The 22,080-nt window shown below is 29.7% G+C and overlaps 2 protein-coding genes across 6 annotated transcripts; both read right to left on the reverse strand.

The window, feature by feature from the left end:
• Positions 1 to 71: 71 nt before the first annotated feature.
• LOC149882804 (selenocysteine lyase-like) lies at positions 72 to 2,124 on the reverse strand. 3 transcript variants are annotated; one of them, XM_090100093.1, is made up of 4 exons: positions 1,462 to 2,124; positions 1,192 to 1,378; positions 921 to 1,090; positions 72 to 546 (listed from the first exon to the last, which is right to left on the reverse strand). In XM_090100093.1, exons 1-4 carry the CDS (start codon positions 2,017 to 2,019, stop codon positions 229 to 231), a joined length of 1,233 nt encoding a protein of 410 aa, XP_089956219.1. In that variant the 5' UTR covers positions 2,020 to 2,124; the 3' UTR covers positions 72 to 228. The 3 variants fall into 3 exon arrangements, with proteins under 3 accessions (XP_089956219.1, XP_089956218.1, XP_089956220.1); XM_090100092.1 differs by having other exon boundaries at positions 86 to 564; XM_090100094.1 differs by having other exon boundaries at positions 282 to 557.
• A 222-nt stretch (positions 2,125 to 2,346) lies between these two features.
• LOC149882805 (uncharacterized) lies at positions 2,347 to 8,197 on the reverse strand. Of its 3 annotated transcripts, none has more exons than XM_090100089.1 (8): positions 7,797 to 8,197; positions 7,620 to 7,671; positions 6,707 to 6,753; positions 4,902 to 4,967; positions 4,532 to 4,604; positions 3,453 to 4,453; positions 3,171 to 3,260; positions 2,347 to 2,774 (listed from the first exon to the last, which is right to left on the reverse strand). In XM_090100089.1, exons 3-8 carry the CDS (start codon positions 6,737 to 6,739, stop codon positions 2,517 to 2,519), a joined length of 1,521 nt encoding a protein of 506 aa, XP_089956215.1. In that variant the 5' UTR covers positions 6,740 to 6,753; positions 7,620 to 7,671; positions 7,797 to 8,197; the 3' UTR covers positions 2,347 to 2,516. The 3 variants fall into 3 exon arrangements, with proteins under 3 accessions (XP_089956215.1, XP_089956216.1, XP_089956217.1); XM_090100090.1 differs by having other exon boundaries at positions 6,707 to 6,764; positions 7,797 to 8,183; XM_090100091.1 differs by having other exon boundaries at positions 7,572 to 7,671; positions 7,797 to 8,183.
• Between the last annotated feature and the right edge of the window lie 13,883 nt (positions 8,198 to 22,080).

A 22,080-nucleotide genomic window follows, 5' to 3' on the forward strand; every position in this document is an offset into this window, starting at 1 on the left:
ATCGAGATTAAACATTAAATTTTTGAATATTAAAAAAGAAACTAATTTACTTCTAACGAAGAAACGAAAAGATTTAGAAAAGATTTTTTTTAATTTTTACAAAAAAAACAACCGAGATGACCAATAGGAAGAAAATTGAAAGGCGAATTTAAAGACTAAAAACTAAATAAATAATTTAGGCACTTTGTCGTTTTTTTACGGCAGCCGATTCAATTGATTCGAAAAACCTCAGACAAAAACAGATTTTAAGTCAGCAACAATAACATCAATATCTTTTTGCGAAGTATCTCTCCCAAAACTCAATCGAATGGCGCGTTTTGCAACTTCGTGAGATATACCGTGTGCCAGTAAAGAAGCTGATACGTTTTCACCATCTTCCGCATGACAAGCGGCACCAACGCTAGCTTGCAAGTGTTTACATCGATTTAAAATCTCCCGTCCGCTTAATGGTGAGCCAATTAGTGATATATTTAGAGTATTAGACAATGTTGCACAAGACATTTCGTTGTAAGTGATGCATAACGGGAAAGCTTCGTTCAATTGAACCTTTAGATAATCTTTTAACTAAAACAATTTTTTTTGTATTTGTATCACACACACACACACACACACACACACACACACACACACACACACACACACACACACACACACACACACACACACACACACACACACACACACACACACACACACACACACACACACACACACACACACACACACACACACACACACACACACACACACACACACACACACACACACACACACACACACACACACACACACACACAGATTGCAAAAAAGAAAGCAATTAAGCTTATTTTTATTTCATGGCATACAATAAAAATATAAACAACATTTTCCTACATTTTAACATTAATTTTTATACATTTTTAAATTCAGATCATCTCTACCTTTTTGAAATGATCCTCATAAATGTGCAAATTTTCGCAAACCAACCGAGCAGCTTCTCCAAGTCCTGCAATCATGCACACATTCTCAGTTCCGGGTCTCTTTCCTTTCTCTTGTCCACCACCATATAACATTGGATATAAGGGGCATGAAGAGCGAACCCACAATGCACCTGGATAAAACAACATTTACATAAAAATAGTTTACTTTCAAATTAAAGAAGTTCAGGTTTTTTTCTGAAACAAAAGAGATATTTTAAAAACATATTTTAACCTATTTTGGGTCCATAAAACTTGTGTCCAACTACAGTTAGATAGTCCACGCCTAAATCCTGCACGTCCACCTTGACCTTTCCAATAGCCTGTGCTGCATCCGTGTGCACAGATATTATTGGATCACTAGCTCCTAATCTTCTTTGCTCATTGATCTTCTTGATGCCTGAGCAGATTTTTTGAATGGGCTAAACAGTATAAAAGTATCTTTTATAAAAAGACAACCATGCTAAAGAATTAAAAATAGGAATAAGCTAGTGTAAGGGTCTACCTGTATTGCTCCAGTCTCATTGTGAGCCATCATAATTGAAACAAGAACAGTATTAGCTTTAACACTCCTAAAAATCTGATCTGGATCCACATGACCAAGGTTTTTACAAACATTAACAAATGTTACTTCAATACATCCTTCTTTTTCCAATTGTATAAGTGGCTTTAATATTGAATCATGTTCTATAACACTACTAATTATGTGAGGTTTTGTAACAGTATTTCCAATAAAATTATCTTTAAAACTTTTCAGCATGCTGAGAATGATATGGTTATTGGCCTCTGTACCTCCAGACATGAAGACAATTTCACTAGAGTTTAAAGCATTAAGCATTGCTCTTAAGTGTTCTCTAGCTTTGTCAATAATTAGCTTTGCTTGAACACCAACAGAGTGAGAGCTACTCGGGTTACCCCAAGCTGTCATTAATGACTGATGGATTTCTTTGGCAACTGTTGGAGCCAAAGGAGTAGTTGCGTTGTAGTCCATGTATACTTTTTTTTGCATTTCAACCTCATTTTGCTCAGACATTGAATGTTCATTTAAAATATTACTTACCATTATTGTTGTTTTTCAACTAAAAAATACTTTTGAAAAATTATATAAAACTAAAAAAAAGAGAAAACAACCACAGATATCCACTACAAATGACATACTTTCAAACAATATAATATAAATATATACATAATAAATACATATAGTTATTTTAACTTGCAACATCTATGTAATGCAATGAATTAAACTGCCTCTTTTAATATCATTGGCACAGTTAAAAACTTATGGAAACAAAGTTTAAATAGATTCTCAGCATATACAGTTGTCAATACATACAATTGTCAATATATACAATTCAATGTATTTCATTATTTTTTACTTAAAACATTTTCATGAAACAATATTTTTTATTATGTAATATAACCTTTTTTACTTTTTATTTAAAGATCCCATACATCATAAGATCAAACTAATAAAAAATGAAAAATATTGTAAGAGTTAAAATGTACACCATTGGAAACAATAACACATGCGAAAAAGAGCATTTGTATATCTAAAACATATCATAAAGTAAATCTTTGTGAAACAATTTTGCGGTTAATTTCATCAAGTATAAGAGAAAAGAGTTCTTTCTTTTCCTCTGGAATATAGTTTTGCTCTTTCTCAAGTTTGCGCTCTACTCTATCACTTTCTTTAAAATTGAGTCTTTCTTTTTTTAATCGCTCCTTCATTGCTAATGACATTAGGGAAGGTGGAGACAGAAGACATCTTGCTTTTTTTGAATTAGCTAAATTTATACTTTTGCAGCTCTGTTTGTTGCCCTGATATAAAAATTTAAAATTTTAAGTAATCATTTTGACCAACATGATCATTATGATTATGATTATCATACTCATCATCACCATCAAATATTTTTAAAATATGTGAAGAGGGAATAGATAAAGTAAATACTGATAAATATTGTGTTCTGAGAGGATTATATAACAGTAATTTGAAATAAAATTTTACTCTAAAATTAAAATAAAGCTACAAAGATAATACAAAAAACAGTGCAAAACAATCATATACTTTTACATATTCCCAATTTTATATATATATATATATATATATATATATATATATATATATATATATATATATATATATATATATATATATATATATATATATATATATATATATATATATATATAATATTTCAAAATGAAATTATTTACCATTTCACTTGAAATTTTTTCCATATAATCATGTCGTAATTGGCGTGGTTTAGAATCTCGTGAACCTTTTGGACGGCCTCGCTTCTTAACCTTAATAAAGAGTATAAGTTTCAGAGAAGCAACTACCTATGATTAAAGTCATTATTAATAAAATAAGACTCTTTATCAAATGATTTAAAAATGCTGGTTGAAAATATAACTTAAAGTATGATATTTACATACTTAGTAAAAAATTCAAAAATGCTTAAAATATTTTTAAGAAAATTAGCAAAGTAAAATTACAGCTTTTTTTGTAAACGAGTTGTTCTCTTGCATTTGATTAGGTCCTATCATTCTTTCAGTGTTCTTAGTCACTTTGGTTAGTGTCAAAGTTAACTTTGGTTTTTGCTCGTCAGAATTTTCCTTTACAGGATGCTCATTGAAATTCTCAGTTTCTAACTTTAATCTAAGTTTTTCAGCTTTTTTTCTTTGGTAATAGCTTATCTTATTAGTTATTTCTCCCTCTTTACGAGGTCGCCCAACTGGACGCTTAGGTATATTGAGTTTTAAATGCTTGCGTGGTCTTCCAACTGGTCGCTTTTCTAGATGATTAAATTCATTGTTATTGGTTAAACTGGCATCTACTTGACTTTCTATTTGAGAAGTAAAAATTTTATCTTTGCTTGTAACTAAACCTTTTTCATCAAGATTAGGTTGAGGAGAAATTTCATCATTGTTTGATGCTAAAGAAAAATCGTTTTTTATGGTAACATAAGAGTGATTTTTTGATGCAGTAGAACAGACATTTTTTTCAAAAGGTACACATTTTTCAGGTTGAGATAAACAAATTTCTTCAACACTTTCATGCTGTAGTGCAGTCTCTAAAATCTGATTGTTGGTTGATGCAACTTCTTTTATAATCTCTTCTTTACTTGGCTGATTTTCAAAATCAGCTTTAGCTTTAACAGAGTCAATTGTTTTATAAGTAAGTAGCTTTTCATTATAACTATTTACACTTCTTATTTGTGCAGTTGTTAAATTGCAATCATAAAGTTCAAATGACATATCATACTTTGTACTTCTAACTCGTTTTCGCTTTGGGTACAACTTTTCACTTGGATTTTTAACTTCCACGCATATCTCATTTTGCAAGTCTGTGAGTGATATGTTAGGTTTATCTTCTTTTACAACTTTAATACCACCCTCCTCAGTTTCTTCATTGTCTGAGTAAATACTCAATTTTGATTGATATTCATCATTTGAAATCTTTGACCGCAAACGTTCTGGTGTCAACACAACAGGTGCTATAAAAAAAATAATAAGTTTTTAAATCAAAGAATCTGAAGTAATCATTTTTATAAAACTGCCAAAAGAAACCATACTTTCTTTAAGAATAGTTTTCCATTTGGATATAAATTCATTTCCACAGACACATCTCTTTTTAGCAACAGCATTCTAGCAGAAATATATGTTTTCCATTCAATACTATTATGTTCAAAAGCCACAACAATAAAAAAAAAATCAAAGTTTAACATGCATACTTTAAGTAATTAAATAAACTTTTTACTAAAATTCCAGGGTTAACTTGCCAGCATTGTTAAGAGTTTAACCTTAGTAATAATTAGAATTTAATTTACGCCTGTTGCTTTTTTTTAACTTAGCAGAATTTACAAATTTTAAAATGATATAGTTCTACAGCTGTAAATCTTATAACCAGAAATGCTCAGCATACAAATATTATTTATTTCTTACCATCTTTCCACAGGCTAGACACTTTTTAGAGGATTTTAGCTTATAGTCATCACTTGAAACTGCATTCTAAACAAAATTTGTATGCACATAAATGTTATATAAATAATTCAGATACTTTTATAATTACTACAAATGTATTATTACAATATACTGTGATTGTACTACCAATATGACAAATTAACTCAATTACATTACACATATTCACAGTATATATACACAAGCGTGAAGTATCTTTCAAAAAAACTTAATAATAAAAAACAAATTTTTTGTTTCAAATTTTATTTAACAATATAGTTTTTATAAGTTTTAAACATATTTTTAAAAAGAAAAAAAGTTTTTAAATCTTTTTATCCATGCATTGTACTCTGTTACAAAGACAGAATTAAAATTTGTTTCAAAGAACAGGTATATGACAGGTATCAAAGACAAGTATATAACCAATAACATCTGATTAACTTATACAGGATGTGTTTTATTTAGCTCCAAATTTTACCACCAAAAATACAACCAAAAGAATTTTTTGTGTGGAAGTTTTTCAAAAAGAAATCATTAGACAAGTATGTTGGACTGCCCGCAAGAAGTGCTCAATGAGATTAGCCAGCCATCTCCATGAGGTACCACCTAGTTAACACTCTCCTAGAGAAACACTCAGCTGAGAAATTTAGAGGCCATCAAGAAATAGAAAGAAGAAGTACAAGAGGGCTCTTTAAGGAGCTAAAACTTTTAAATGTATTTTATAAAACATCTAAATTTATCAAATGGTTGTTTAATATAAGGAACTGGACAATAAAATTTTTATCAATTTCAATTTATTCATTCTCAGTTTTATTTTTCCTGATATTTTTTTTATGATCCAGCAAAATACCAAACAGTGTTTAGAGAGATACAGGGAAAGCTAGTCCATGATTAAAATCTGTCACCATATAAAATTATAATAAAACCATTAAGATTTGCTAAAACTAAATTTCCCATGAAACTTTTTGTGTAGAAATTTTTTAATGTTTAAACAAAAATTATTGAACCTTTTATTAAAAACTTCATAACATTTTTATTGGAAAATTAAATAATTTTTCAAAAAATTAACATTAATAAAAAAATAATTTTCTAATACTCTATGAGATAAGTTATATATTCTAACACATACAGCAAATATCTAAGTTCCAACTAGTAATTTACACTTATGAATAGCAATTTTATTTTAAAGATTCATGATCCTATCTTTTAAAAAATAGCATTTTTTTATTACATTAAATTATGATTTCATTTTCCTATCATAAAGTCTCAAGTATAATATTATCTGATAATATTATACATTAATATTAATAATATTATATATATTTATGTATTATACAATATGTAAGATAATATTGTATATTAATATTATCTGATATTTCTGAATATTAAATTTAAACAATATTGAGAAACAAGCTAAGTGGCAATCTTTAACATGCATTACTATTTTACATTGGTATGAAGTAATGCTTTTATTTAAAGACTAACTAATGCTATTTTTTGACATTTTCAATTTGCTAAAGCTTCAAGGTAGGTTTACTTTTGGTTTTTCAAGCAGATTCTTGTGTTAGTATTCTATTTAAGGATTTTTTTTTTGTCTAAAAAAACATGAAAGAAATCAGGTAAAAGAAAATGTCAAGTTTCTCTGTGTTTTTACACATATCACATAAAGTGATGCCATTTAAACTTTGTGAAATACTAATCACATATTTTACCATATCATAGTTTATGATAATTATTTAATAATGACAGTCATCATTCATGAATAATATCATTAACATAAAGAGCCTTACTGCACAAAATGATGCCATATTCAACTTGAACATACGACTAATTGCATCTAAATGTGAACTGATAATAAATAATCTTTAGATGAAATTTTACAACATAAGCAATTAGTATATATATATATATATATATATATATATATATATATATATATATATATATATATATATATATATATATATATATATATATATATATATATATATATATATATATATATATATATATACCAAGCTTTTAAAAATGGTTTGCAAACAATCAATAGACCTACTTGCATTTTTTTGCACATTTACAGGGGTTTTACATTATAAGATTCTGTAGGTTTTTTAAACTAAAAAACAACTTTTTTCCCAAAACATATAGAATTAATATTAACTGTACTTGTCTGTTCTTATTTCTCAGGAATTGTCTTTTGTGCAATTTTTATGCCTCAAAAAATTTAAAACTATTGTAATTTAATTATATCTAGCAATGATGCTCAAAAAAAAAACTAATTTTATATCAGAATTTATCTTACAACTATATCAAAAGATTTTTTAAGGATTTTATTTACTATAACTTTCCCAAGACTGAACCCATCAACTGTCTGGTATAAAATTTATGTAGGCTTCACAGAAATGCTTGAAAAGTATGTGCAATCACCTATTTTATCTCATTTTAAAACTTGGTTGATTTGATTATTTGAATGAATTGTATTATAATTGTATGTATAAAATTGCATTTAATTTTTTTTTCATTTTGTTTTCATTTCAGATTTTTTGCCTACTAAAAATAGGATCAGTTAAAAAAAAAAAGAAAATCAAATTTATTTACAGCATGAGAAACATGATCACTTTTTAAAATGTCACTAATATAAATATAAATTTTTACATTTTACATTTTAGTGTAGATTTTTATTGTATTTATGGATCTACTAACTTTGTATTAGTAATTTCTCTTTCTTCTCACCAGCTGATGCAAACAATTGATACTTAAAGAAAAAAACAAATATATATATATATATATATATATATATATATATATATATATATATATATATATATATATATATATATATATATATATATATATATAGTATGTTATTTAAAGCTTTACCTAAAGATTTGCCAGCTCACGGCAAATAGCTCAAAGTTAAGACATATTTCTATGTTTCTCTTTCATGCTAGATCTGAAGGCAAAGTCCATATTGAATAATCTAAGATATTCTGCTGTGTTTAATATATTTTATACTAACAGGTTTGTAATATAACTTATAGTAACCTTTTAATACAATTCTTTCACTTTTGAATGAGTTAGTGTATTTGCATGTGTGTAAAATCTAATAGGTTACTTAAACCAAAACTTTAACTCGTTGCTAAAACTATTTAATTATGTGCTCATAACAACTAACGAAGCCAATTATCAGAATTTTAGAAGCCTTATAATTCATTCAATCATGTTATATTAACGTACGTATATATTTATGGTATACGTACTTCGGGTTTTGTTGATTTAAAATGATATATTCATGTTACGTAACCGTCTTTTTAACAATGTGTCATGGAAAAAACCGCAACTTTAAACGGAACACGAGTTCTATTTCAATCAGCTAAAGGTGCTTCCTTGCCTGAGGGAAGAGATGCCATTGGGCATGGGCCTTATGATAGATTGGGGCCTCTAAATCTTTAAAGCATAAAAACATTAAACACTATACTGTAAATCCTAACTAATGTATTCAGTAAAATGATTCAGTGCTATTCTGATGTTATTATTATGTATTATTATATATATTATATATTATTATGATGTTTTTGTAATAATAATACTTATTATTATTTAAAAAATAAGTTATTTATTATTCACTTAATTCTTTATATGTTATTTATGGTGAAAATAAGTATTCGTTGTTTTAACAACCGGAGAAACTCCGAACGTATTTGTGATTTATGGTCATGACTAATGCTAATAAATCTGATATTAATTATGTTTAATTATTATTAAATATTAACTTTAAATATAATCTAATAGAAAATAAATACTTTAATATAATTTTAAAGTTTTATTTATCAATTAGAAGCCTCTTCTTTCTTTTTATGTATTTCTTGTTTTTGTTGTAATTAAACTCGCAGTAAATTGCCTATCGCTACAGTCCCTGAAGGAAGTCTTAGTGATAAGATCTGACAGCCCAAATGTAAATAGTGATATTTCTTTGCCAGAAGTTGAATGCACTTTAGTTGCCTGCAAGCTTTACTATTTGTTTTCAGGCAATGCTCAATATAAACTCCGATCTTGCGCGTAAACTAGGTTTTTCATTAACCATAACCACATTTGCTGCGACAAATGTCAGAAAATCATTTCTGTATTTAAAGTTTTTTAAAAATTTGCTGCAATAAATGTAATTTCTATAGTTAAACTTGATGTTCAGTTATTGGAAACATTGGTTTTAATTTTTTTTAACGATATAGGTGGACGGTTATAATAGCATGATATACAAAATATTTAAGCGATCTAGGCCTCACTCAGCTTCTGTGAGGGCCTGCTTGCTTGAACTAAGTTATATAGGTATGCTTAATGAAATACCGATACTTTACACACCACAAAGCTTTGAAAATATTTGAAGACAGCAAAGAATTTTTACTAATAAAAAATGAATCACTATTTTAGTTTCTAATATAACCCATGAAAAATTTAAGCTTTTTAGACGCACTATTAAGCAATAATAATAGCATCAATTCAATTCCTTCTGGACCACGTCAGTTTTTTTACCAACTTTACGCACACGCAATCCTAGCACACGAAAACCCATCATCACCAACCTGTCCATTTTGGTCTCCAAACCATATCTTAAAGCATAAGTGGACGTTCTGCTCTTAAATCCGTTCTTAAGTCATAAGCGGATGTTCCGCTCTTATCCAAATCTTCTTAATAATAAAGGTACTCACAACGGATTTCATAATCATCAGCGCAATATTTAATCCGAAACTAAGTCGTGTCAGGCAATACCTTTTGTTTTGAAATACCACAGTTTGGAACGGCCAGAGGGATTTCTCAGTTTTTAATTGGAAATAAGTCTTGCACAAATCAGTAATCACTGGTTTGTTACCCATTCTTCTCCATTCTCTAAGTTTTTCATCACACATCTACATCTCTTGTATATGCCTCAATAAAGTCACAGGCATCTCTCCAGTTCAGAACATGTCGGATTTGTTTCGCTGAATAACAGACATTAAGGGAGTTTGCCCTTGGATGGTCCCATCTCAATTTTGTCATACTCTTTTAATTACTTTCGGTTGATCCTGCAGTTCGTTTTCATAGCCTGCTTTAGCGCATCTTGGTATTCTGTACCATGCAACTTTGTTAAACAACCGGTTGGGGCCTTCTCCATCTCTCCTTTTCCATTTGACTTACCATTCAACACCATCAAAGACTGCTTTATGATCTTTCTTTTGAATTTCAATTTTATTGACTTTATCCTTGTTCAATACAGCTGTCCCACAAAAGCTCAACCTAAACTTTGTTTTTCTCAACGAACATATGGAAAGTCCTCCTATTAACTTAATAGAACTAATTCCGAACATCATACCAACTCCAAATTGTTGGAAATCCACACAGACAGCTTCATCACATACTTTAATGCCATCAACTTCAAGAGCTACGATCGCTAATCCAATTCACTGATGAACCTTTCCAACTAACGTTACTACCGCCAGAGAGTTTAAGCATTTACGTTAGTTCTCGGACAGAAAATTTTAATTTAAGATTGTCTTTGAACATCCCGTGTCTACTATAGCTGTTGCTAACATACCATCAACTTTTAAATGAATAATAGATAATGCGAAGTAGCAAAGATTCCTCGCTCCTGCACTCGTTTCCCTGCAACTTCAAACATTTTGATGCAACATGTCTTTCAGTACCACATTTAAAACATCGAAAGATCTTCGGATAGAAGTTCTTTGCAGGTGAAAAGTTCCTTGCAGTTAATACACACTACAGATATTTTTGCAGCATGGTGTCGAGATACAGTTCCAACAGCATCACTATCAGTCATATCTATACGGTTTAACGCAGCTCTTACTTTGGGTAACATAATATTAGTCGGATCCATTACGGCTCTAAATCTTGATGATTAAATTTACGAAAAACGCCAAAACCACAGACTATTTAGAAATATAGGCCGATCGTCTTAAGTCAGCCAAAAACACGTTAGCATTCTCTCCAACACTTACTCTTCCTTTTGTGATTAGCTCGTATGCAAAGTAGGCATCTACAGAAAAAGTTTCTAATAACGCACGCTCTTTTATCTTTCGCGGTCAAAGCATCGTATACTGAGGCAGTTTTTCTGAGAAGAATCGGAAAATGTAGTTCAAGACTTAGATTCTGAATTTCAGCATTCACTTTTGTTCGTTATATCCAAACCGTAGCATCCGAAGTACCATAATAAGACATATAAATTATGGAATATATATCATATTCAGGTTTCGCTATTTTTGATTATAGTAAGAAAACAATGTATGAATTTCATTACGGTTATATGAAGAAAAAATATGAAGAAAAAATAAGAAGAAAAAATAAGAAGAAAAAGAAGAACTACTGTATACACAGATAGTTTATTTACAAAATAGAGGCTGAAACTTTTACAAAGATATTTCTCCAGGTGTTGAAGCGAGTTTGAAGCAAAATTATCCAACTGGCATTAAAACTGGATGTAATAAAATGGTTATTGGAATGTTTAAACCTGAAGAGAAAAGGTAAAATTATTAAAGAAATTATTTGTCAAATATCAATCCAAATGTATAATGGAAATGTGGATAAAAAGTGTAAATTTGTAACAAAAAAAAAAAAAAAAAAAGCATTACATTTGATAACTATGAAAGCTGTTTGTTTAATAAGATAAATAGTCTTACCGACGAATGTTATTCTTAGTCGTATGCATAAAATAAATACTGAAGAGGTATATAAATTGGCTTTGAGCTTTGATGGTGATAAAAAAATTATTTTGTATGACGGTATAAATACACTAGGATATGGACATCACAGCTCTTAAAGTACAGTTCAATCAAGCACGCTCGACAAGTAGAAGATATAAAAATATATATATACACTTTCCAAAAGTAGTCATAAAAAAATATGAAAAGAGAAAGATGTAAAGTATATGGTAGTATAAAAAATAGATATGTTGGCGCTTCGCCAAATCTTTAATTCTTCTTTAGTTAAAGCTACTGTAAATGAATCAAAGTCTAAAGGCGGATCTACATTAAACTCTCTTGTTAATATGCTACCGTTTAAAATACATTTACCCGGCCATAGCTTCACTAAATGAAAAATTGAATGAGGATCTTACACCAAAAGAATGGAGTAAACCCAAAGATAGAGTTGATAATTCTGCATATCATTATGATGTATGCTATCTACTGAATAAAGACACATCTGCTGGCAATAATGCATGTGATAAATGCTGGGAAAAAATGGATATTATTGATAATCCTTCGGTTAGAGAAAAATCATATAAGTCTAGTTTTGGAAAGATTATTGGAACAAAGATGAAAGAAAGAATAGGTATGAATATATCTTCAAAAAAAGAAAAAAATAATAATGTTAGAGCTTCGCTCCGTCGATCCTTCGGATTTAAACTCCATGTCTCAATTGACTGATGAATTACATAAACAAGTATTAAAAAATTGTGCAAAGAGAAAAGTTATTGCTCATAGTATAAAAGCAATATGGGCTGCAGATCTTGTAGACATGCAAGCATGCTTCAAATTTAACAAAAGCATAAAATATTGTCTTGTTGATGTAAAATTTTTCCAGGACCAAAAACCTCAACTAATATAAGCGCCTACTAGTTTTCTTCGAGCTAATTTGCCTGTTGAGTGAAGAAATAAAATGGAAGAAAATAATCATTTCTGAAAGCAATTAATAAACTTCGGCGATCCAGATTTTGAAATTCTTTTTTTTTTTTTTTTTTCTTTGAGTAGTTAATTTAGCATTTGCTTCTTTAAAATTTTAACTTAATCTAAGAATAACTCCAAGATTTCTAAGAATATGTGGGCCCCTGATCCTCCCTCAAAAAATCAACTTTAGCGTCGTATATCTCTAAAGTTGAAAAAATTACTTTGTAAATTGAATTTGTAAATGTTTCAGTTTTCATAAACAGCGCTATTTGTTTCTGTATTGAGATAAAATAATTTACAGGTGATGTCAAAATATTATAGAAAGACATTATCTTTCATATTTATTTGAAATAAAAAGTTCATTCCTTCTTTAAACAAAACCATTTGAAATAAACTTTCTATTATTGTTAACAAAGAAATAGTAGAAAATGGTCCTTATTCGCCTGTTTACATGTTTATGAGATGTAAGTTTCATGTGATTACTTGGGGTTTTTCTTCAATTGAAAAGTTTTGAGATCCAGTCTAAATGTCTAAATATTTGACGTTAAAAAATATATACAGTGTCGACAAAATAAATAGCACAGATTGATGTTCAATATGTAATGATATATTTTTCAGAGATCTGAGTTTTTGAGTTCTAAACTTTTTCGGCCAAATAAAATATTATTTTTAGAAGATAACATTACTAAGTAAGAAAAGAGAGTAACTTAGTTAAAAAAAAAATACAATCATATAAATGATTTAGAAGTACAGAATAAGGGGGCAATTTAAATAGCACACCCTGTACGAAATTATCATTTCGTCCTTTTGCTACCAAAATCATGGAGGTTCTTTGTATAAATAGGTAAGAAAACTTTATTGGAGGTTAGTTAACATTTATCGGGGTATCCTTTTGAGTCAATAATTGCTTGACAACGACAGGCCCTTGATGAAATCAATTTTTGGCATCGTTTAAGCGTAATAGCGTCCCAAGCACCCTTTATTTCAATCCAAAGTCGGTCTAAATTTGTTGCAGTTGACCGGTTTATGTTTCTGTCAACTTCCTCCCACAGATTTTCTATCGGATTTAGGTCTGGTGATTGTGCGGGCCACTCCAAAACATCAATCTTGTTAGCGTTAAACCACATTTTAACATTTTTGTCAGTGTGCTTAGGGTTGTTGTCTGGTTGGAATTTCCAAACAAAAGGGAGATTTTCCACGGCATATGGCAGCATGACGCTTTCTAGTATTTATTTGTACATATGTTGATCAATTGTCTCTTGAATTCTATGTAACTGGCCTACACCACACCATGAAAAGCTACCCCAAACTATCCCATTGCCACCACCATGTTTTACGGTCTTAAGAGAATACCGAGGGCTGAGTTCTTGGTTTTGGGGACGACGAACATATTGTTTTCCGTCGGATCCAATGCGATTAAACTTAAACTTGTCATTGCAAAGCACATTTTGCCAAAAACGTAAATCCTTGTGAATGTGCTGTTTTGCAAACTTCAAACGGCTGACGAGATTCCGTTTTTAGACAAATGGTTTTTTTTCGGGCAACCCTTCCAAATAGCTCATTTTCGCGTTACCAACTTTTAACAGTGCTGAAAGACAGATTGAGTTTTAAATTTTGAGCAATTTGTTCTTTAGTTTTTGGTGCGCCAATAAAAGGACTCAGGCTGCATCTTCTCTTGGGGTTGTTTTTCGTTTGCAAGACTTGCGTTTTTTGTTGCTTAATGAACCAGTATCATTAAATAGATTAATAACATTAATAACTTTCTTACGAGAACAACCCAGTCTTCGAGCTATTTCAGAATTGTTTGTTCCTAGATCTCGAAATGCCTGTTCTTGTCCTCGAAACACATCTGTTCCATGTTTAAAATGACCGCTAAAAGGTAAACACGGCTATAAATGAGTAATTCCGTTCCAAAAGGTGAACATTGTTGATGCTATAAAAAATAACAGCAATTGCTATAAATACAAAAAAGTTGGTATCAAAAAGTAAAACCAACTGGTCATGAAAGTGTGCTATTTTTATTGTCGCCACTGTATATAAACACATAAAAAAAATCATATATGAACATATCATGACTTTCTTTATCGTTAATTAAGACTATTGTATGATCCATAAAAAAATTCAACTTTTTAGATGCACTTCTAAGCCCTTGCACTTTAGGTTTGAAATTCTACAACAACGTCATTTAGAGAAGTGTCCAGAGGAAGAACAGAGGTGCTAACTGATATTAAATTTTCAACCTGTAGAAGTGTTTTGAAGTACTACCATTATAGGCTTCTTACGAAGCATAACCAATATTGGATTCTATTACTGTGAGTTACACGATAAAGTTTAAGCTGCACGAAAGAATGTGAGTGTTTAAATAAAAAATAAGTCTGTGTTCTTAACCAAGTGAAGAAATTCTGGTTGAAAACAGGGGTTCTTTTGCACATCCAAGATCAAGCAATTATAAATTATCATAAATATTAACGGAGATTATTACTTATAGAACCTTTCACGGAACAGTTTGCAGAGGCTATTTTGATTTAGAACTGTTTTGAAACTAAAGATTTGGTAGCAAAATGTAGAAATCAAATTCCTGTAATACTTCCCACAATTCATTCAAATTTTTTGGTTTACAATTTTTGCGTTCCTTTTGAAGTTATTCCAAATCCCCTTAACATGATGTTGCTATCTCCGTATTTTACAGAGATGGCAACATCACGGTAAGGGCATTTTTATATTTTCTCCGCCTTTAGTGTGTATCCAGAACTCAACAGTTGCTTTGGTGGACTTCACACAAGATCTTTGCCTACTAAGTTTTAACTATTCACTCCACATAATACTTTTCCAAAATTAAATATCTTCATTAAGAACGGGTAGTTCCGTAGGACGATGAAATTACGTTATTACGAGAAGCTGCGATAAGTCATAATATTTTTTCCAAATAAGTAAAAATTACAAAGTCAGTCTTAATTTTCATATTGTATTTTTTCTATTTTTTTTTCGTCAGTTAACATTCAAATTTGTAAACATTCTAGCATTTAAAAATAATTTTACAGAAGATTTCTCAAGTTTTGATTAAATAATAGTTTGGTGTCCACCCACGCAAATAAAAGTTAGTTAAATTTTGTCACAATTTAATTATTTGAGTGGGCGGACCACCAAACTATCACTCAATTAAAATTTTTGTAAACATCTGTGATAAAAAAAAGTCGTTGTGTACCAATCGACTGAAAAGACATCGTTTTTAAAATGAATAAAGATGGAAAACCTAATCAATCAAGCAAAGACAGTAAACCCAGTTTTTACTGTTGAACTTTAAGAAAACTTTCAAAGCAAGACCCTAGCCTTGAGGCTGATCATTTCTTGTTTACGTGTTAAAAATTTATCTGTTAACGACCTCTTATGACCTCTTACATATTGAAGTTACGCCAGGCTTTTCGTAATTCTGCTATTTTTACTTAAAAGTTTTATGTCTTACAAAAATGTTAAGAATTTAAATTTCTTAACTGCAACTCTTCGTAACTCGGGATTTTTTTTATAATATAGGTGTCTGAAGAAAACTCAATGATATTTCAATTTATATACTGCTTGATAAAACTCAGGTGCCATGGTTTTGCATGGTGTTTCATGTGTCAGTTAAAATACCACGGGATTTCAAAAAACCAAAGGATTCTGTAAAGAAACAGTAAAAACAACAGATTGTATTTCAATTTACATTTCGCCACCATGGAAACCCATGAATCATGATTTATCCATGAAAAAACTATGACCCATGTTGTTCCAAATACCAATTGAAATTCTATGGGTTTTTTCATAGTTTTCCCATGGAAATTTTCTTCAATCCTTTCACTAAAAGTAAGTTCTACTTCGATGTTGTTAACATGATAAATATTACCTAACAACCTAACGTTCTTCGATATTATTAACATAATACATGCTATCTTACATACCTAACGTTCTTCGATTTTGTTAACATAATAAAGTTTTTACAAGACTCAATCATGTTACTTATTCGAACGAAAAAAAGTGCGAGACAGCCGAAACACCAGGGGGTCACTACTATAAAACTCATTCCAATCGGAATTAAAAAATCGTAATATCGATTTTTGTAATTCCGATCTAGCAGATTCCTACATTCATATGTTTTCAGGGTTTTAAGACGTTCTTTATCAATTTACAAGGCCAGCTAATGAATGTTTCATTAAACAAATTGTTTCACCATTAAATAGTTATAAGTAATTTTTTAACTGCATTTTATGTGACAAACCACAAAGGCAATAATAACATATCATAGAATTTCCAAAAAAAAATTATTTTTTCTAAGGAATAACAAAGACAGGCACAAAGCAGAAATTTTATTCAGTAATTTTAAAGAAATGAAATTACTTATGTCATGTTACATAATTTTCATCACAGTAAATCAAAGTTATCCTTTATTGTTATTGTTGCCTCTCTGTGTTGACCCTATACATAATATCATTTCCACATCTAGGATATTATATCTAACATGCTTTTAACATTTTCTATCCAAGGGGACAGAAAAAGATGCCTAATCAGTTGGAGTGTATTTGTGTTTGTCACAAAAAATTCTTTTGGTAGACTGGATAAGACAATGCAAAGAAGCTTTTTAATAAGAAGATTTGGTGTCAAGTTCGCAGATGGCTCAAAAACAGCAAAGTTTATTAATCTTGAAAAAACCTGGGCTTTTTATTCTAAAGCAGTTACAAACTCCCCATTCCAAACATCTACTACCTAAGACATGCAACACTATCTTCTTTTGCAAAAGTGTTCTAAACATACTTTAAAAGTTAGATAACCAAATTTTATTCACATTAGATATTAGCTTGGTTTGTCAGAAGCAGGATCCATTTTGACTAAACAAAATGTATAGGTCCTAAAATGCTAGTCATCATAATCCCTTAAAAGGAAGACTTTTCCACTTCTACTCTATAAATAACAATACATAACTTTAAAGAGCATCAAAAAGCATCATAAAAATCGTTCAAGCAAACTAAATTTGAACAACTCAATTCTAACTATTTAAATTTTTTTAGTAGAGATTAAAGTAATAATCAAGCTTGCTCTAACCAACCTGACAATTGTTTGTTGTCTCCCCAAAGGATTAGTTCTCTTTTTTATCATTTAGTGTAAGTTTGTAGGAGAGAGAGAAAGAGAGAGTCAGTGGTTATCATATCATTAATAATTTTACTTTATAAAAAGTATTGCTATATGCAATATTTTAGTATAGTAAAAGCGACTTATTGCCCAAGGTGTAAATGATGCCTTATGTAGATGGTGCAGGATACTGCAATATAGCAATATCATAGTATAGGATGTCATCAATGTTGTAAAATGTTACAAACTTAAAATGTATTATTTAACTATGTAGGACTTCTGTGACAATATCAAACAAGCGATTACAATGGTGACAGGTTCTAATCAAAGTGGTATGGTTTGTCAAAAGCTAATAACACTGGATGAGATTGTTTTTGACATTTGACTCAAATTGTTTAATAGAATGTAGTACAACAATTCTAGAATCAAATTCTGAGTTTTTATACTGCAATACAAAGAAATCTAAATAAAAGTATTTGTAATTGGCAAAGCAGTTTCTTTCATCATTAGTGATACTAAACTTAATAGTCTCTTTTTTGAAAATAGCATTTAATCACTAACTTGGTGTTTGATATTTGGGGAGAAATTCAAGTGAAAATACAGTTTGGTTTGAAAAAAGTTAGAAATTTGATCGAACTTCAAATTCATATTTTAAATATCTTACCGACTGTTGATTATCTATTGTCGAGGTAGGCTGTGAAAAATAAAGAAATGTGGAACTTATCATTTCTGATTTCTAATTTTGTTTTTAAAACACGAAGCTGTTTTAAAAAAAAAGATAGCTCAAATTATCGGATTTACGATTTCCGCTGCACAAAGATCGCGTAAATTTTTATCGGGTTTTAACGCTTATATTAGCAAAAATTACGAAAAAATGCTTATACTAGCAGTACGCACATTTCAGCGGGTTTCAGATGAAATGATTATGAATTTCGACTGGAATGAGTTTTATAGTAGTAATAGAAGCATTATCTCTTAAGGGTTGTAAATAACAAAATATTTCATTTTAAAAAAAAATTACTTTCTACTACTTTTTTTTCCAGTAGACAACAGCTAAAAAAAAATTGCATTTAAAGAGACTTAATAAAATTAGATATACTGAAATGATTACAAAAGATAAGTAGTTAAAATGATGTTACGAAATATTCGTTCATAAGCAACTTTTTTAAAAACTATACTTGCATTACTGACAATGAACCGAACATAAATTATTTGTTATAACTTTATTTATGACAGAAGTCAAAACTTTACGTCGCATGTTCATTTACTTACTTTCAGTTGTAGCAAATGAACATGCGACGTAAATTTTCTAGTTTATGCCGCAATATTATATCATTTTTATAACTGTTATTAATGTTTCGGGCAGAATCCTAAACATTTCCATATATCTAAATTTTTTAGCTTATATCTTACTAAGTGACTATCATCATTATCATTGGTAAATAACTTTTATCTTTGGTGGCTTGCGGGAATCGTTTACGCTGTATTCACAGAGTGGATCATGCTATGTTGAGGGAACTTCATACAGCTTTCAGAGTTATGCTTCAGAGAATAGCTTGTTGAAGAAATTTACCTTTTTCATTTGCAACTGTAGGCTACTTGTTCGTTCCGATGTTGCTTCCAACATATTCCAGCTAAAAATTTGCGTTTGCCGGACCTTAATGTGAAACATATTGTTGGAGAAGGTTGGAAGGTTGCATAATTTGAACCACTTTCTTTTTTTTTTAAAGCTCTCATGGCGTACAATTATGTTTAAGTAGATTATTTTTTAGTTGTAATATACTTCTTACATACAGATAAAGATAATACCTGAAATTGATAGTGGTAGATTTATTAGTGATTTTTAATACAGACCAATCGTAAAAGCTTTCGATAACGATGATATAACTAAAGAGCACACACGTGTATTTTTAAAATTTTACATTAAATATATCATAACATTTAAGTGTAATGATAAATGTAACATTAAATTTCCATTTAATGGAAAGGGGTTTTCTTCATTGGTTTTATTAGCTAAATAAACTGACCATTAAAACATTTTTACCTATGTTTTTTAATATTTTTTTAGATCTAAAGAAAAAAGTAGCTCTCTCATGAAAGCATCCGCTTGTTTTCCCTTTCTCTTACACATCAATTAGAATTATAACAAATCAAATAAAGTTGTATTATAGCTGTTGCGTAGACCCTAATATATACATGATATATGTTGCGTAGATATATACATCAATCGTTTCTCACAGAACTTTACTTAACAAAAAAAAAAAAACTGATTCGAGAAACAACAAAATCTCTTCAAGAAAAATCTAATTTAATCAAAGACAAATCTAATCATACTAGAAATTTCCGAAAGAAAAAAACGTCTTAAACTTCCTTTGCAAAGTTCACAAACAACTGTTCCATACAAGGAAAATTTCGGGAGAACTGAATGATCATTTCGGAAGAACCGAATGGGTCCCAGGCTTTTGTAAATTAAACAAAAACACAATGATTTGAGGCAACCAGCAAAATGTTATCTTTAAATACATGCAAGATTTAAATCCAGCAAAAAAAGCATAAACTTAACTTTTACACTACATTAAAAAAGCAACCATTTTTTAGAATTAACATACAAAACACATTTTGCCGTCAACACATTTTGCTCGCAACATATTTTGCTTGCAACGCATTTAGACTTGCAAAGCATTTTGTTCGCAACACATTTTTCTTGCAGAATTAATTTAATTGCAGGTGAAACTAGAGATTTTGGAAAACAAATTGTCAGTGTCTTGTTAAGTGTATTAACTTTTTCAAACCATCAGGTACACTGTTGAAGAGCATGAGTCAGTAAACATTTTATAGAAGGAAACAGCAGTCTGAAAAAGTCTAAAGCGTTACCGACGAATCTAAAATACAACGTGGTAGTCCGCTGATTTCTTGGTACTGTCTGACGAACTGGAAGTGAGAAACAAGTTGAACATTTTGCGCTGAACTTTTAAAAATGTAAAGAAACTGTCGAAATTTAAATCATTATATTTCAATTAGCGCTCATTTTTTGTAAAGGCTTTTTATGAGCAATTTCTTGCACAGTTTCTTGTGCAATTTTGATATGAGAGTTAAAGATTTAAAAAAAAAAAAACATGGTTAAATTTCTTTTAACTCATTAAGATTTCTTTTGCCGCTGTCTATAATAGGAAAAGTGTGTACAAACGTTTGACTTAAAAAAAATGTAAATTTTTAAATTAACAAAACCACAATACTAAAGTTCTTAAAACTGTAAATATGTGAACAAGATTTATTCATATCACATTTCTTGAATAACAGCTGAACAGAATTGTGATCAGGGTGCTGCGTTTCTTTAATGAAAAAGCCGATTAGAAAATATTGGTCGATAAAATCTCTAAAAATGCGTCATGGTTTTTTTATTGTGTACTCAGATTTCAAGTGGTAAAACAAAATAAGACGTGTTAATTAAAAACGACGAGTTAAACGAAATTTAAAAGTATCAGCTGGCTAAACGAGCTAATCAAATAACAACAGAAAATATTTAACTATTACATCTACAATTTGATTGATTCTTAACATTAAACGAGCCAAATTACAACAGATCAACAGGAAGGAAAATGAGAACTCTTTATCTCATTTTTTTGCTTGAATATTTGCTATGCAACGTAATAAAGTTGTTTTTTAAACTTTTTTTGCTTTTTCAAATAAATTTACTATTGTTTCAACTTTCTTTTGCAATTTATGGCCATATTCTCTAACACGTCTGAAATTTGACTTTTATTACTGTGTTATTACAATGTATCTCCCTCCCTTCAGGGTTTATTAAATTTAACATGGTTGAAACTATTCAACCAAAATAATAGCAAAGCAACTCAAGAGAAAAAACAATTGGTTCCAGAAAAATATACGTTTGATTACATCACTGGTGTAGAAGATGATTCTATTTATCTCGCACCGATTAGCAGACTTTAAGAGACTATGATCATAGGAAATAACAAACTTTTTAAAGAAATTTGCTAACTGTCATCTGTCTTATAATGTCCGTCAAATGATATCATTTTTTTCTGGCATTTTCAACGTTATTATAATTACTCTCTATATTATATTTTATTTATTCAACATTTATTTTAGTTCTTCGATTTTATAATAATCTCAAATTTTTAATCTATTGTGCTCTAAAACATGCAAACTTGAAAAAGAGCTTTTTAAAGAGTGACGATTCACATATGCATAAAGTTTAAGATTTGGCCAAGAGTATGAGCTTATATCTGGGGTATTTTCAGAATTGACTCTGATAGTTTTAGAACTGAAATTAGAATAATCTATGAACATAAATCAGTCAGTTAACTTTGAGTAAAGTTAAAAAGATAGAAATTTAATTTTATCAAAGCTTTCAAAAGAAGTTTACCTGGTAAAAGGGTTTCACA

Source organism: Hydra viridissima, unplaced genomic scaffold, assembly GCF_058129835.1.
Source record: "Hydra viridissima isolate aposymbiotic clone 2 unplaced genomic scaffold, HvirCarnegie_v1 scaffold_10, whole genome shotgun sequence".
Taxonomy (NCBI): Eukaryota; Metazoa; Cnidaria; class Hydrozoa; order Anthoathecata; family Hydridae; genus Hydra; species Hydra viridissima.

Coding starts and splice junctions, on each gene's coding strand:
- LOC149882805 (XM_090100089.1), bottom strand. CDS start 6,739: ATGTTCAAGTTGAATATGGCATCATTTTGTGCA. Junction 4,968..6,706: donor ATATGGCATCATTTTGTGCA/GTAAGGCTCTTT, acceptor AATTTTGTTTAG/AATGCAGTTTCAAGTGATGA. Junction 4,454..4,531: donor GAAAACTATTCTTAAAGAAA/GTATGGTTTCTT, acceptor TTTTTTTTATAG/CACCTGTTGTGTTGACACCA.
- LOC149882804 (XM_090100092.1), bottom strand. CDS start 2,019: ATGGTAAGTAATATTTTAAATGAACATTCAATGTCTGAGCAAAATGAG. Junction 1,379..1,461: donor ATGAGACTGGAGCAATACAG/GTAGACCCTTAC, acceptor TATACTGTTTAG/CCCATTCAAAAAATCTGCTC. Junction 565..920: donor ATGAGGATCATTTCAAAAAG/GTAGAGATGATC, acceptor AAATTGTTTTAG/TTAAAAGATTATCTAAAGGT.